This window comes from Acipenser ruthenus, chromosome 12, assembly GCF_902713425.1.
Source record: "Acipenser ruthenus chromosome 12, fAciRut3.2 maternal haplotype, whole genome shotgun sequence".
NCBI lineage: Eukaryota > Metazoa > Chordata > Actinopteri > Acipenseriformes > Acipenseridae > Acipenser > Acipenser ruthenus.
The window spans coordinates 17,452,515-17,468,008 of record NC_081200.1 but is presented as its reverse complement, the minus strand read 5'-3'; the positions used below and the strand labels follow the sequence as shown (position 1 = coordinate 17,468,008).

Sequence of the window (15,494 nt, the reverse complement as noted above, 5' to 3'; positions counted from 1 at the left end):
TTCAAATAACTTTTCTCTATTGTTCTGTATCACAGTTATAATACTGTGTATGCCAGGTACAATTTGTGTATCACATGATAATTCTTTTTTTTTTTCAGCACAAACTATACGATGTTGCATAATTATATTTTGTAGTATTCAGTCGAAAAAAGAAACTCAAAGTGAACCCTTTTACAAAGCTTTTCAAGTTTCTGATAATTGTCTACTGACTCTTTTTTTACACTCAAATCCCTCAACAGATAATTGACCCCACTTCAGAAATCTAAAAACAGTTCAAAATGTACACTAACAACATTTTTTGTTCATCAGTCATATTTTGACTACATGTCCATGACATACTCTTAATTCGAAAGTAGAAAGAACTGATTTATATTGATCATGATCATGGCCGTAACTAGCTGTGAGGACACAGAGGTCGTGTCCTCGGTTGGTTTTTGCATCATCAATATTGATGTTAAGATTCTGGTAAAGTACAAAAGATTTTCTCTGTTGGTTTGACGTGTAACATATATTTGGAGGTTGAATAGTAAATACCAAGTAGTCATATAAATACTGCCAGCTATAGTTGGAAACCCATTTGATGGTTACAACGATGATCATGATTCAAACCTTACTTAGATTATGAAAATTCTATTAATTAAATCTTCTCTGTTTAATCGGATGTTCCAGATTTAAGCAATGAGACCAAATCTTGCAGATGATGAGATGCAGTATCTAGATTCCAGTGATGGTAGTTTCTTCCACTAAGTTTTGTCAGCTATTTTTTGACAGGAGCTAATGGTCAGTGACTTGGCCTCAAGATCAGACAGTGAATCTTCCCACCTTCTGTCACATAATCCAGGAAGCATTCAATTATTGCCCTACAGACCACTTTGATGACCAGCTCCACTGCTGTTACTGAGTGTTAAAGATAACTACCATGTGTGTGATGCACAGGGCCTTCAGAAACACACTCAAGGACTCCATTGTAAAATGGGCTCATCAGATATTTTGAAATCAACAGCACCACAATACAGAGTGGTCTTTGAATGAATAATACATGTGTTTTGTAGGTGGTGTTTAACAAAATAGACAATCATTAAATCATTTTTTGATCTCATCATGCATCATACAAGCAGTCCATCAGGACCATCACATGCATCATGACATATACTGAATTGCAACCGGAATATCTCAATTGTCTTGTATTGTGACATTTAATGTATCATTTTACCCCTAGTTGTTTTTAATTTCAAAGTACCTCACAGCCATTATGTAATTGCAGAGATTGGGTTGGATTTCTTTCCTCAGAACATCCGCATGTCTCTTTGTCACTAATCAGACTGCCCCCTCCTCTGTGCTCCAGGTACTCGAAGGTTGCTCAGGCCGTCGCTGTTCGGTGAGCTCCCAGCATGATGGCAGCAGCGTCGGTGAAGGTGGCGGTGAGGGTCCGCCCCTTCAATTCCAGGGAGATCAGCAAAGATTCCAAGTGCATTATACAGATGACAGGCAACACTACCAGTGAGTATTATTATTATTATTATTTATTTCTTAGCAGACGCCCTTATCCAGGGCGACTTACAATCGTAAGCAAAAACATTTCAAGCGTTACAATACAAGTAATACAATAAGAGCAAGAAATACAATAAAACAAGTAAAGTACAAGTTTGACAAACCACAATTCAATAATACAGCAGGTAATAGTGATAGTTACATCAGGATATGATTAAATAGTGATAGTTACATCAGGATGTGATTAAATACAAAGTACTACAGGTTAAAAACTTGGCAGATTACAGTATTCTGAAGTACAGGATTAAATGCAGTAAAATAGGGGCTGATAAGAGCAAAATAAAGCACATTTACATGAAGGGTGATAGTGTCCCAGGATACAAACAGAGGAGTTCTACAGGTGCTCTTTGAAGAGGTGAGTCTTAAGGAGGCGCCGGAATGTGGTCAGGGACTGGGCAGTCCTGACATCTGTAGGAAGGTCATTCCACCACTGCGGAGCAAGGGTGGAGAAGGAGCGGGCTTTGGAGGCAGGGGAGCGTAGCGGTGGTAGAGCTAGTCTTCTAGTGCAGGCGGAGCGGAGAGGTCGAGTGGGGGTGTAGGGAGAGATGAGGGTCTGGAGGTAGCTGGGTGCAGACTGGTCAAGGCATCTGTAGGCTAGTACAAGAGTCTTGAACTGGATGCGAGCGGTGATCGGGAGCCAGTGGAGCGAGCGGAGTAGTGGAGTAGCGTGGGCGAAGCGAGGCAGAGAGAACACTAGGCGGGCAGCAGAGTTCTGGATGAGCTGGAGCGGACGGGTGGCGGACGCAGGGAGGCCAGCCAGGAGGGAGTTGCAGTAGTCTAGGCGGGAGAGTACCAGGGCCTGGACCAGGAGCTGGGTAGCATAGTTGGTGAGGAAGGGTCGGATTCTTCGGATGTTGCTCAGGAAGAATCGGCAAGTGCGTGCCAGAGTGGAGATGTGCTGGGAATAAGAGAGGCAGGGGTCCAGGGTGACTCCAAGGTTCTTAGCTGAGGAAGAGGGAGAGAGTGTGCTAGATTCCAGAGGAACAGAGATGGAGAGATCAGAGGAGGGGGAGGAGGAGGGAAAGAAAAGGAGGTACCTCTACAGGGGCCTTCACCTATCCCAGCACTGAGGGGGCTTCTGTTGTATTAACTCATTTATTGTGCAGTTAGTTCATTTATTTGCATATTATATATTCACTTGTTGTTTATGAGCTTGGTAGACTTTATATTCTCAAAAATATATATCACATTTGGTATAACTGTGTAGTTCCATTTGTTCAATATATTACATTTTTGGTTTATCAGATTGATTGTCGGCGCCTTTAATATTGTATGCTTGACTGCAGTAGACTTATTTATTTTCTCTTATGGTGTTCGGTTATGGTTGGTCAGTGGAGCTCCACACTTTAAGTAATTTGGTCTTTAATGTAACTTTTCTGTAAGTATTCTAGCCGTTCTACTTTTTATTCATTAATAGGTTGGATTCAAACAGAGCAGATGACATAATATATATGGACTTTTAAACAGCCTTTGACAAAGTCCAAAAGTAATTTAAACCACCCACAGAATAGGGCAGAAACAATACAGAAAGAACATTGTAGTGTTAGAGAGAGTCCTGTGAAGAGCAGCTTGGCTAATTCCATGGCAATAAGACGGTGAGTTATGAAGACACTTTGAGGGAATGAAACCTGGAACAAAGAGGGGTTCGGGGGGGACCGAGAGACCACAGCTGGAAACTAATAATGAATTATTAGCCGATATGATTCAGTGTTTTCACAATGCTCTAAATGGTTCTTGTACAGACAACAATCACCTGTAGGCTCCAGTTATGTTGCATTACACTATCTGTCATTTTAAGGGGCATATCTTTGGTTTATGCACTTTGTGATTTTATGTGCGATACTGATGTGTGTCTGTGGCAAAGTGCCACCCCTGTGTATGTTATATGTTACGTGTTGTGTGTAAATGTTGGTGTATAGGCATTGGTACACGGGATATAAGCGGTCTGTGTTTCACGTGTGTGTAAATTGTATATTTGTATTTAGGCACGGGGATGGCACATCACATCACGTGCAAGTAAAAAGTAATATGTGAGCACGGGTAATTGCACTTTAATAAATTCACGTGCAGTTGTACCGAGATTCCAATTGAATGATTGACTAGCAATCGAATCTCGGTACAACTGCATAAAAGCTGCATGTTTTCACTCACTGGGGGTTAGGTGTTCGGTGAGTGGAGAACGGGATAGGAGACGGAGGTAGTAATTGTTAGTAAAATAAGTAGTAAAAGAAGCTCACCGTGTTTGTCTGTGTAGTTCGTTTTGTCTGTCTGTTTATTTTGGCTCAAGTGCCGTGTCCTGTTTTGTGTTCTGTTTGTTAAACCTTTTTATTTTGTTAATAAACGCTGAGTGCAGCCATTGCACTCAGCTCATCATCACCCCCGTCTCTGTCTGTGTGTTTCTCTCTCTGGTCTGAGTTCCTCCCTGCAGCTTTTATGCAGTTGTACCGAGATTCGATTGCTAGTCAATCATTCAATTGGAATCTCGGTACAACTGCACGTGAATTAATTAAAGTGCAATTACCCGTGCTCACATATTACTTTTTACTTGCACGTGATGTGATGTGCCATCCCCGTGCCTAAATACAAATATACAATTTACACACACGTGAAACACAGACCGCTTATATCCCGTGTACCAATGCCTATACACCAACATTTACACACAACACGTAACATATAACATACACAGGGGGGGCACTTTGCCACAGTGTCACATCATGGAAGAGCACATAGTCTCGTAATAGACATACACTGCAATCGATCTGGCTTCTTTGCATGAGGGTTTATATAGCTGGGACTGCATAGAGGATGTGCTGACCCCACGGCAGGTTTGGTGGCCATTTCGATGTACATTAAAAGGTTTAGGTCAGGGAGAGACAATTTTTTTATGTCAAGAACACATGGGAGGTTGCTCCTAGATGTATTGGCAGGGTGTTAAATACATTTGCATTGTTGCTTTATTAAACAGAGAAGGACCTTACAGTAGATGTCATATCGATTGTGCTTGCTTTATAATTTAAAAGTGAGCATCGTTAGATACTGTAGTGTGCAAGAACCCTACAAAGTTCATTTGTATTTATATATTTATATAAACAGGGCTCCCCCTCTTTCCTGTTTAATCAGTGTTCTGTGTAAAGTAACAGCTCTCATTTCTGACATACTGTAATACTGAGGAGCGTCAGCTGTGTTTATTTATGTCTGAGAAGAATGAGACTAGGAATATAGGTAGGAGGTTTATATATATATATATATATATATATATATATATATATATATATATATATATATATATATATATATATAAATAATTAGACTGTTCCTCTCTGGCTGTGAGGAAATGAGAAATGACTGTTGGGGTAGGATTGCAACCCTGTGGCTCCTTAGCTGTGTAAGGAGAAATATTTTCAATTATAAATGAAGCTTGTTAAATATTCTCTAATTGGCCTAATTTAGATGTATTCTTTATCCCTTCACCCTCTGCTTCTCAAAGGGTTAGGAGGAAATATGTATTTTAAATATTTTGTTTTAGCTGTTGTGTTCTTAATGTGTGTGTAAGTTGATGTATTTGTACAGACATTGACATTTATTTTCCAGACTGTTGTAAGTTGTTATATTTAAAGTTGCTAATAAGGTTATCACAGATTTCACGATTTCCATGAAATGTAACCGTTGCTGTGGAATATGAAGTGTAATATGAAAGAAAAATGTAAATATACATTTTGTATCACTTAAAATGAAATACAGCAAACGTTGCCTTATTGACGCACTTCCTGTTAGACTGCATTTAGGAACCTGGCAGCCTTGAACACACTTCATAGAGCGACACGATCGCTTTAAAATGTATTTAACGAAAAAGACACCAGCTGCATCAAAAGATTGGAAATATTTCTGTTAAAGATCACTATGTCCAGTACAAGAAGGTGACATTAAACATGTCTGTTGTTATTTTTACATGTATTTTTTTTTTTTTGTTTGATAATTCACAGATGGTGAAAACAGAATGTCTTTAAAAGGTTCACATAAAAATGTAATATTCTACAATTTAGCATTTACTGTTGTTCTGGTCAGCATTAAAATATTTCAGAACATTTGTCGTATAACTCTGGATAACATTTCTGAATGTGAGGATATTTTTTATGCTGTACAAATATTATGTTTAAATCGATAACATCTTGAAATACTTATTTTTATACCACGTAATGCTGTGAAATTTGCAGTTTATTACTGTGAAAAAAATACTGCCCTACTCATAATTTATTGAGCAAACACAAGACACATAATTGACAGAAAGTGATTGTTTGGATTGGAAAATATAATCAGTTATAATCATGTCTTTCTTTAGGATTTATTTTTTACATAAGCATACATAAAAACAGTATTTTTTTGTCTTAATGTTTATGTGATCAAAGGGGTTTCGGTCTGTAATTCAGCCTCCCGACAGTAGAAGGCATCAAACCAACTCGGGACTTCCCTTACCAAGATCTCGTGACCATGACGAAAGTCATCTTTATGAGGGGCGGCACCTTGGTGAGGGGCGGAAGTACGAGTATGTAAATTCCAGCCACTGGAGTCAAGTGAGGTTCAAGGACACTTGTTAGTTTGGAATTGGTGTTCCACTGACTACTGGGGCGGGGCTTTGCATACTAAAGGGGACGTGCTACTGTGTCCGTGGTTGGTCCCACAAAGTATAGGCGGAGGAAAGGCTGGATGGAGAGAAGCAGTGCTGGGTTCTCGTTGTTTATTATCACGGACGGAAGCTTTACTAACGTTGTTCTTTTTGTTCTGATTCCCGTTTCTGTGTTCAGCATATCAAGAAGAGGACTAAGAAGCTTCCGTTCCTTTCGTTTGGTTTCTCCAGCACTCCCTCCCTCACATCCTTCTTTTGTTTGTTTATTTTTTTTGCGTGTAAATATTAATAAAGAAAATTTTTATTTTTACACGTAAATTACTGTCTGGAAATTCCATTATTACTCACACGCCTCAAAGTTTATTTCTTACAACAGCACATACTAATCTTTTTATTTTTACTAAGTTAAGTATTATATACATGGAATAAATAGGTATTTGTTACTACTGACAATTAGAGCAATATGCTCATTATACACTACAGCCCACTGATGAAGGACACTAGTGAACACGTTTGTCTACTTCTAAGTTTTACCTTTACTTTTCATGTTCTGCAGAAAAGTCTATTTCCCATAATGGCCAGGCCAATCAAGGCTATTCCTTGCGAAGCATCAGTGAGTTGTGCTGTACTTAGAGATGTATCACCTACCAGGTCAGGTCCTAATGTTTGCATACTGACAAAGTCAAATTTGTTGTAAATTCTGAGAGGTGATTGCATCACATCAGAAGGCCAATTAGGATTTGTTGCCAAATGCATGATGATGATGTCTAGCCTTGCTTATTAGTTCTGAGGTTGTCCTTTGCTGGAAGGTCATGGTGAAATCAATGCCCCCTCCCCGCTGCCCAAGTAGCTCTTGGAGAAACAGCAGGTCTGGTTTCCACCTTCTCAACTTCCTGGCGGCTGGGTATCTGGCTTGAAACCTGAGCCTCTAACACTTTTTAAAGATGCCTAATTCTTTAAAGTTGCTACAAATATCAATGTAACAGTTTATTTTATTCCATTACTCTTTTTTATATTTGCAATCAGTTCATTGATTTATATGGATAAAGTACTTTTAATGTTTTAAACATCCCAGCTCTAACATCCTACAGTAGCTGATGTTACTTCCAGAATGTCTTCCAGCGTTTCCTAGTTCCGTTACAGATGTACGACATGGTCTCCATGGCTACCACTAGTGTCCCAGTACTCAACTAAAAACATTTCTGTTTTTAGTCGATTTATACTGTAGTATTTTGAACATTTCATCTGGCTTTCTTTTACCTGATTCTTACCAATGATTCCAAATGTAGCAGCAAATAAAGTGTAAGATCCACTTGAAATTCAGATTCCAGTATAATCTTATATAGTTTTAAAAGCAGCGATATGCAGAGCACCAGGCTAATTTTACAGCTACAGTGCTATTTTTGTTAAGGTGTAGGCATTTGTTTGTAAAATCATTTATAAGTGCAGGATGTATGCTGTTATACATGTGAACTCTGTGCTTGTCTGTTATTGTTACATGTATTGATGTGGTTCTGACTGTAGTACTCCAGGTATCTGGCGTCTTGTGTCCTTGAGCTTTTGGGTTATGTGCAACATTATGTTGCACTGCGGTAGAAACCAGTAAGACTGCAAGCCTTCAGAGATTTTTCTGTGTGCACGCTTGAACTTTAATTGATTTATTTGGCAGACGCCTTTGAACTGTGATGAAACTCATCAGTTTCAACTAGTGTAGCATTCTGCTGCCAGTCGGTCCCAGGTTGGTGTACTGGAAGTATTGCACACATTAGGAGGTCAACTCTCTACCGCACTGCAATGTCATTTTCCCAAGGAGGAAAATTCTGGCTCTTTTTCATGGCAGCAAACTAGGACCCATTAGGGGCTGTGTGTTTACACACACTGAAAATGTGAGGGAGATACCAAGATCTTAATTGGTTTTCCTGTACAGAATATATATTACTGCAGTGGAGGGCATGTCTTGTAGAAATACATCTTTTTTTTAATGGCCCTTAATTTCAGTGATAGTGACTTAATATTGTTTGGTACCAGAAGTCGGTGTTAGCTGACAAAGTCTTACATCTACTTCCAAACAGCAATTATGTGAGATTTTAAGTAAAAACTTCCACACAAAAGGACCTAATCTGGGGGAATTGTGGCACAATTGTAACGGAAGGCATTGTCTTTCCTGTTGTATTAATTTGTGCTCCACAGTGCTGTCATTAATTGGTTTGAGAAAAAAAAAGTGTTGGCTTCTCCGGAGGAACAGGATACTGTTAGAAAAGACCAGTGTTGCGATTGTTTTCTGTGGTTTTGTTATATACAAATGGCTACACTGGAATACATTCCCTGTATTGAATATTATTTTAATGTATATGAATGTAAATCCTAACATAATTTTTGAATAATAAAGAGACTGAAGTCCCACACCTCATGTAATCTCTATTCAATGCTTTTGTAAACATGCTGGTGCCGCAACTAGAACTACTTAGAAACCATTTCAGATGCTGACTCCATATTCTCTTGTATTGAAACACCATGAGCACAATCTAAAGCCATCTCCACTTGGACCTGTGACCAGACCTTTTGGTTTACAGAAGATACGCTTTTGAGAGACTGTCTTCACAAAACTATATTCTGCGATTCTCTAGCTCAAAGTTCAATCCTGGCTATTGTACAAGAAAGAATAACCCTTCTGTGTGCAATTTTGCAGAGCGACTGCAGTCACAGTGATGCAAACTTATGGTTTAGAAACCGTATAGACTTCATATCTAGTGTTTTTTGAGACCTCCACCTGTGACCTGTAATGGCTGCCAGATTGAGGTTGTGTGGCTGCTGTATTGACATTATACTGAGTTAATGTTGGCTACATAACATAAGTTAAGGTCTTCACACACTGGACGCAATGCGACAAGCGAATGTGTCATATGACACTCCACACCATGACACAAAAAATAAAATATGTATTTGATACGAAAAGTTCACACTGCCTGCAATGCGACGGGTGACACAGAAGCGATGCCAAAAAAAAAAAAAAAAAAAAAAGGATTGGTGTGATTTTGGAACAGCTTCCTTTGCATGCCTTCAGTAAACAATGTAAACAATGGGCAGCGTAAAGGAATATCCCCTAGAAAGTGTCCCGAGGGCATCAGATGATTCTAGGGCATTTGCCATTTACCCCCATTTTTCACTTCGAGCTCGGCAACTCTATGAAATCAAGCCACCCTGTCCCTAACCCAACCCCAACCCCAACCTGAAGCAACCCCTGCCCTAAAACCTAACCTCAAACCCAATACGTAATCCTAAACCTAACCACTAAGAGTCATCTGATGCCCTCAGGGCACTTTCTAGGGGATATCCCTGTGTGCTGCTAAACAATGGCAGAAGAAAAGATCATTCTTGCAGTATCAAAATACCCAGAGCTGTACAATAAAGGAACAAAAATGATAAAAGACACAGCAAGGAGGGAGAAAATCTGCGCGTCCATTTCCAGGGAACTGGACATAGCTGGTGTGTATGATGCGTTTACCTTTACTGAAAAGTATTCTGAAAAGCTATTATGTATTTTACATTTTTATTAGCTATGCAACATAAGTGTTATTTTCTTTCCAGCTGATGATACAATCAGAGGTGACTCACCTAACACATCGTATCAAACAGAGTAAAAACTAAAATGTATTTGTGCATTTTATTAGTATTTAATCGTAAAGTTGATGTTCTTGTTTTTATTTATCATTTCTGGATGCTTTACATTACATTGATCTGCATGTGATTAAATACTTAACCTTTACTAAAACAAAGAAAACATGAAATCTGGTTTAATTATATATATCATAATTAAACCATATATGCGTGTGTGCATGTTTACATATACGTGTAACTCTGTTATTATGTGTAATATTATTTTGAAAAACTCAAACCTAATTTGAATACATTAAAAAATGTTGTCACACAGACAGAATGTCATATCAGAATAATGACAAAACAGCAAATTTAAATTGAACATCAATATATAGTATTTTTATGAAGATTCCTTCACATTGATCAATATTTAAACGGTATTATGACAAGGTACTCATGTCAGAAGTGTGGGTAACCGCATTGCAAGACCGAGACATGGGAGTTGGAGTTGAAACGCCGGCACAGGCAGGCAGGATTTATTAAACACAAAACAAAAAGTAAACAAACGGGTTATATGACGCTACCAATGATGGTAATGCACAGAAGACTGTACAAAAGGCAAAATAAAACACAGTACAAAAACTAAATAAAAGGTGCCACACAGGGCGAGTGCTAGCCTTACTGAATGAGGCGTCCTGCTCCAGGAACCTGCTACACCTGATTGAGGACCGGCACAGCCAATCACTTGCTGTCCTATCTCTCAACCAAACCTAGCAGGCAGCAAGTCTCAATCGAGCGCCTGTCTGTAAACAATTATTTGATCAAACATAACTCCAAAAAGCACACAAAACAAACCTGTTTCCACATATAAATTACACCAACACTAATTTCCCCCTGTGCAGGGCAATCGCCCTGCTACAGGTATTTTTAAAAGAAAACAGTAAAGAAATGAAAAAGGAAAGAATGTACACTTACATGCTGAATACAGTAATTACATGTCCTTTCTCTTGAAAAAAAAAAATCCAGCATAGATTGCTTCTCACGCCCGTTGCCTGGTTGCAGTTTGTGTGAAGATGACGGACAGGCAACGATTGCATTCGTCATGCATGACTCGTACTACAATAGGTTGTCTTTGAATTAGAGTTATCTTTGAATTAGTCAATCATGGTCTTTGTTTTCACTGAGAGAATAACACACTTGACACTGGGGAAAGTTCAGTGTCAGTCAGTGCTGAGATCGTTGTATCTGGGTCGATCCTGTATGTAATCTTTCTAATAGGGCTAATTTGCATTGAAAAAAAATCGGTTCTTGCTGTTGGGATCTTTAAAAAAGGGTGTTCGTTATCAGAATGGTTCATTATAGTGAAGTTAACCTGTATATTTTTATGGGGGGGGGGGGTGATTTGCCATGACATTGCCACTGGTGTGAAAGGTATTGTTGCAGCGAAAATACCATTTTACTCGCCAGACAAATCGCATCGCGTCTGGTGTGTGGAGACCTTTACTCAAGTCATTTATAGAACATAGGGAAAACTATATACACATACTGGCATAATGATAACGATGATGAAGACACTTGTCAAAACGTTTCTACATATAAGTTTTGTAATTGGAACATCAGCAAATCAGGAGTACAAAACTGTACAAAAAAAAGGGGCGGGAGCCCGGGCTATAAGAATAGCTTGTTAGATCATAGATTTGGTTGGTAGAGGAGAGACCTCTAGAGAAAACATATACAAGGGTTGTCTGGCTCGATGAGGTGAGGCGTGGCCTCCAAGACTGTGCACAGCATCCCAAAGGTGGAATAGGTAGCGGATGCAAACCTGATTCCCTCGAGAATGGAATAGGTAGCGAATGCAAACCTTAAAATGAAAGGGCAGAAGGAGTAGTTACCCTGGCTATTGGAGAGCTGCTCGCTGTGGAAGCAGAGAATCTCCCACAGGGAATCTGAAAAGAGGCAGAAAATAGAATGGTTAGTTAGGACATGGAGTACTAAACACATAGCAGGCCAAGTCCCGAGCAGATAATAGGAAGAACTGAGCCTCTGTTTGAGGTAAGGAATAGCGCATGAGGGCCGGGGGTCACCACGGACTCGTACGATGAGAACCCCCCCCTCCCCCCTTATTGAAGGCAGAGGTGGTGTAGCCTGACCTGAGGTCGGGGCAGTGAGATCACTTGCCTCCCAAAAGAAGGACCCTCGGCGCCATAGAAGTTCCCCAAAACTGTGCGACAAACAAGAAGACCACGTGCCAACGCATAGGAAAAACACACAAAAAGGGGGTAGATAGATGTATGGATTATGTGTATGTATAACTGTATACATGAGCCTATGTCAATTCCTTCAGACATCCCACCTATCAATCCACCAGAATACCAAATGGAGGACTGTGCACCTAAGTGGAAAGAAGTAGAGCAAGCTGTGAAAAAAGTAAGGGCTTCATCATCACCACGGCCTAATGGAGTTCCGTACAGAGTGTACAAGAGTGCTTCAGGAGTTCTACGAATCCTGTGGAAATTGATGAAAGTGGCATGGGAAAAACAGGTTGTACCAAGAGCATGGCGCCGAGCAGGTGGAGTCTTTATACCTAAAGAAAAAGATTCTACAAGCATCAGTCATTTTCACCCTATTTCCCTATTAAACGTAGAAGGCAAGATTATCTTCAGCATTATTGCTCAGAGATTGTCAACTTACCTATTAAAGAACTGCTTCATTGACACTTCAATACAAAAAGCGGGCATTCCAGGTTTCCCAGGATGCTTAGAACACATCAATGTGATCTGGCAACAAATTCAATCAGCTAAAAAGGAGAGGAAGGAGCTCCATGTGACATTCCTGGATTTGGCTAATGCATATGGTTCAGTGCCACATGAACTTCTTTGGGCAGCATTTAATTTTTTCAGTGTACCAATGACAATAACAAATTTAGTGAAAGCCTACTTTGGAGATTTGCAATTTAGTTTTTCATCTTCAGAATTCAGCACTACATGGCAATGCCTAGAGGTTGGAATAATGGCAGGATGCACCATTTCTCCACTGGCTTTTACCATGGCAATGGAAGTAATCATTAGGGCATCAAAATGGGTAGTAGGAGGAGAGCGCTTGGCTTCTGGAATGCAACTACCACCAATTTGAGCATACATGGATGACATGACAACCATGACTACAACAGTAGCCTGCACTAATCGGTTATTGGGCAAATTAACAAATAACACTGAATGGGCACGAATGCAATTCAAGCCCACTAAATCAAGGAGCATCTAAAGGTAAAGTAGTTGATAAAACGTGCTTCATTAACGGAGAGGCAATACCAACAGTGTCTGAGAACCCAGTGAAGAGTCTTGGGAGATGGTATGACGGGGATCTAAAGGACACAGTTCGTGTGGGAGAAGTTAGACAACAAGCAGTGGAAGGGTTGAAGAGCATAGACAGCAGCGGTTTACCAGGTAAACTAAAACTCTGGTGCTTTCAGTTTGGTCTACTGCCGAGGTTGCTGTGGCCACTGACTGTGTATGAGGTTTCTTTGACAATAGTAGAGAAGCTGGAAGCCTTAATCAGTTCATACATCAGGAATTGGTTGGGAGTTCCACGCTGCCTCAGTAGAGTGGGACTTTATGGTAAAGGAATACTGCAGCTACCAGCATCCGCTCTAACCGAGGATTTTAAGTGTGCCAAGGTCAGACTGGAAATGACATTAGTAGAGTCACGCGACAAATGCGTAAGGGAGGCAGCACCTGTGCTGAAAACTGGAAGAAAGTGGGTGGCAAAGAAAGCTATGGAGGATGCAAAGGCTGCCCTTCGACTTGGTGATATCATGGGGCAAGTTCAGCATGGAAGAGGGGGTCTTGGTCTCAGTTCAGCTCCTCCTACATGGCACGAGGCAGCCCCAGCTCATGGTAGTCAACGAGGTGCAAAAGCAGGAGGAGAGGATGAGGTGTATAAAGGCCATTTCCCAGGCCAAGCAGGGAGAATGGATGAGATGGGAGAGTGTGGAACAACACAAGATTGGCTGGAAAGACCTATGGTCAATGGAACAGAGCAGGATCAGTTTCCTCATCAGGTCAACATATGATGTTCTCCCATCACCACAGAACCTAAACCTCTGGGTAGGAGAGGATCCCTCATGTCCTTTGTGTTCATCACCTGCAACATTAAGGCACATTTTGACAGGATGTAAGGTGGCTCTTAGCCAAGGGTGGTTTACTTGGCGCCATGATCAGGTGCTGCGATGTTTGGCATTAGCATTGGAAGACAAGCGTAACATGACCAATAAGTTGCCACCTGTTCCATCAAAATATTACACACAAAAGACAACATTCCTCCGCCCAGGAGAGCAACCACCAAGAAAAGGTGTTAAAACCAATCCTCGCCCAGGACAACTGGAAGCTGCTAGAGACTGGAAAATGCTGGCAGATGTTGGTCAACGGCTTATTTTTTTATCTGTCTTAGTAGGAGGATGAAGTGGGATCCAGGAACCAGTGAGAGGTCGCAGGAATGGATGCCGATGGAGGGAAACTTGTCGATTGATGGAACTGTGAACTCTGCGCATCTAAGGAATCCGAAGAAAGCGGTTAAACACATTGTCTCCATGCGTATGTTGCTGAAAGGATTAAAGCAACCATTTTTATGGATTTGTATTAATGTGAATAAAATGTCCACAGATATTAGGTAGCCGCGATAGTGAAGTTATGCAGTGTCAGACAGACTGCCGGAATAGACAGCAAGATAGGGGAAGAAACTGCCAATAAGCGATAGTTATATTAGATCCCACTGATGTATGATTTCATTGTGCCTGGAGCCAGAAGGAGAGAATCCCTTGCATGTGTGATGAAATCGAGGATCTAGTCTTGATTGAACAGAATAGGAAGAATCCAGTTTTGAGCACAGAAGACTGAACAGCAGTTCCAGCCTGTGGTGTAGGTGCCCTTGTGGATGGAGTGAAGCCATGTAGTTTCTGGCAGATTGAAGGAGCTTGGATATAGCAGAGTTTAATTGAACACCAGGTGCTGGAATAGCGGGGCCTGCAATGGGATTGGAGCTGCTGTTGGGATCAGCTAGCGGACTCTGGTGATCTGGAGGCGAGATAAAACATCAGCAGTGTTATTATGAATGCCTGCGATGTGGCGTGCTTGAATAATGAAATAAGACACTGAAATCCATATAAGGCAGCGGAGTAAGCTAATGATGAGAGGGGAGGACGAACGGCCTTTGTTGATAATATGCACTGTGGGTAGATTATCACTGAAGAATAGGATTGACTTCCTAGACGACTGATGGCCCCAGAGGTAGGTGGCTGCTACAATAGGATATAACTCCAGGAGTGCTGTAGCATTAAGATGCATGCAGGCCAGCTGCTGGAGAACCACTCAGTACCCGTGAAACCCTTGAATCCTAGAAATGAGGCATCTCTGAAAAGGGACAAATCACGCGGAGCTGAGATGTAGTCTTCATAAAATAGTGAAAGCCCGTTTCAGTTTTTGATTAATAATCCCCACATTCTGATGTCCTTCCTGGATTCAGCAGATATGTTTATCTGAGCCTCCAGGCTTGATGCTGTAGAAGAGAGAGCGAGGAGACGTGAAATGAAGGTTCTACCCTGGGGGATGATGCGAATTATGTATGTGAAATGGCCCAGCAAGGATAGCGGGTTGCGTTTTCTGATAGAGGTTGCAATTTGGAATGGATTGATGAGGTATCGGATACGGTCCAGTTTAGCGGGAGG

At 40.7% G+C, this 15,494-nt stretch overlaps 1 protein-coding gene across 23 annotated transcripts in view; it reads left to right on the top strand.

Moving 5' to 3' along the window:
• The window catches only part of LOC117417009 (kinesin-like protein KIF1A), a 175,932-nt gene that overhangs the window by 9,425 nt on the left and 151,013 nt on the right, over positions 1-15,494 (top strand). For all 23 annotated transcript variants that reach the window (XM_059034640.1, XM_059034639.1, XM_059034638.1 and 20 more), the window contains exon 2: positions 1,346-1,500. In XM_059034640.1, the coding sequence (XP_058890623.1) occupies positions 1,392-1,500 (109 nt within the window). In that variant the 5' untranslated portion in view covers positions 1,346-1,391. The remainder of the gene's footprint in view (positions 1-1,345; positions 1,501-15,494) is intronic.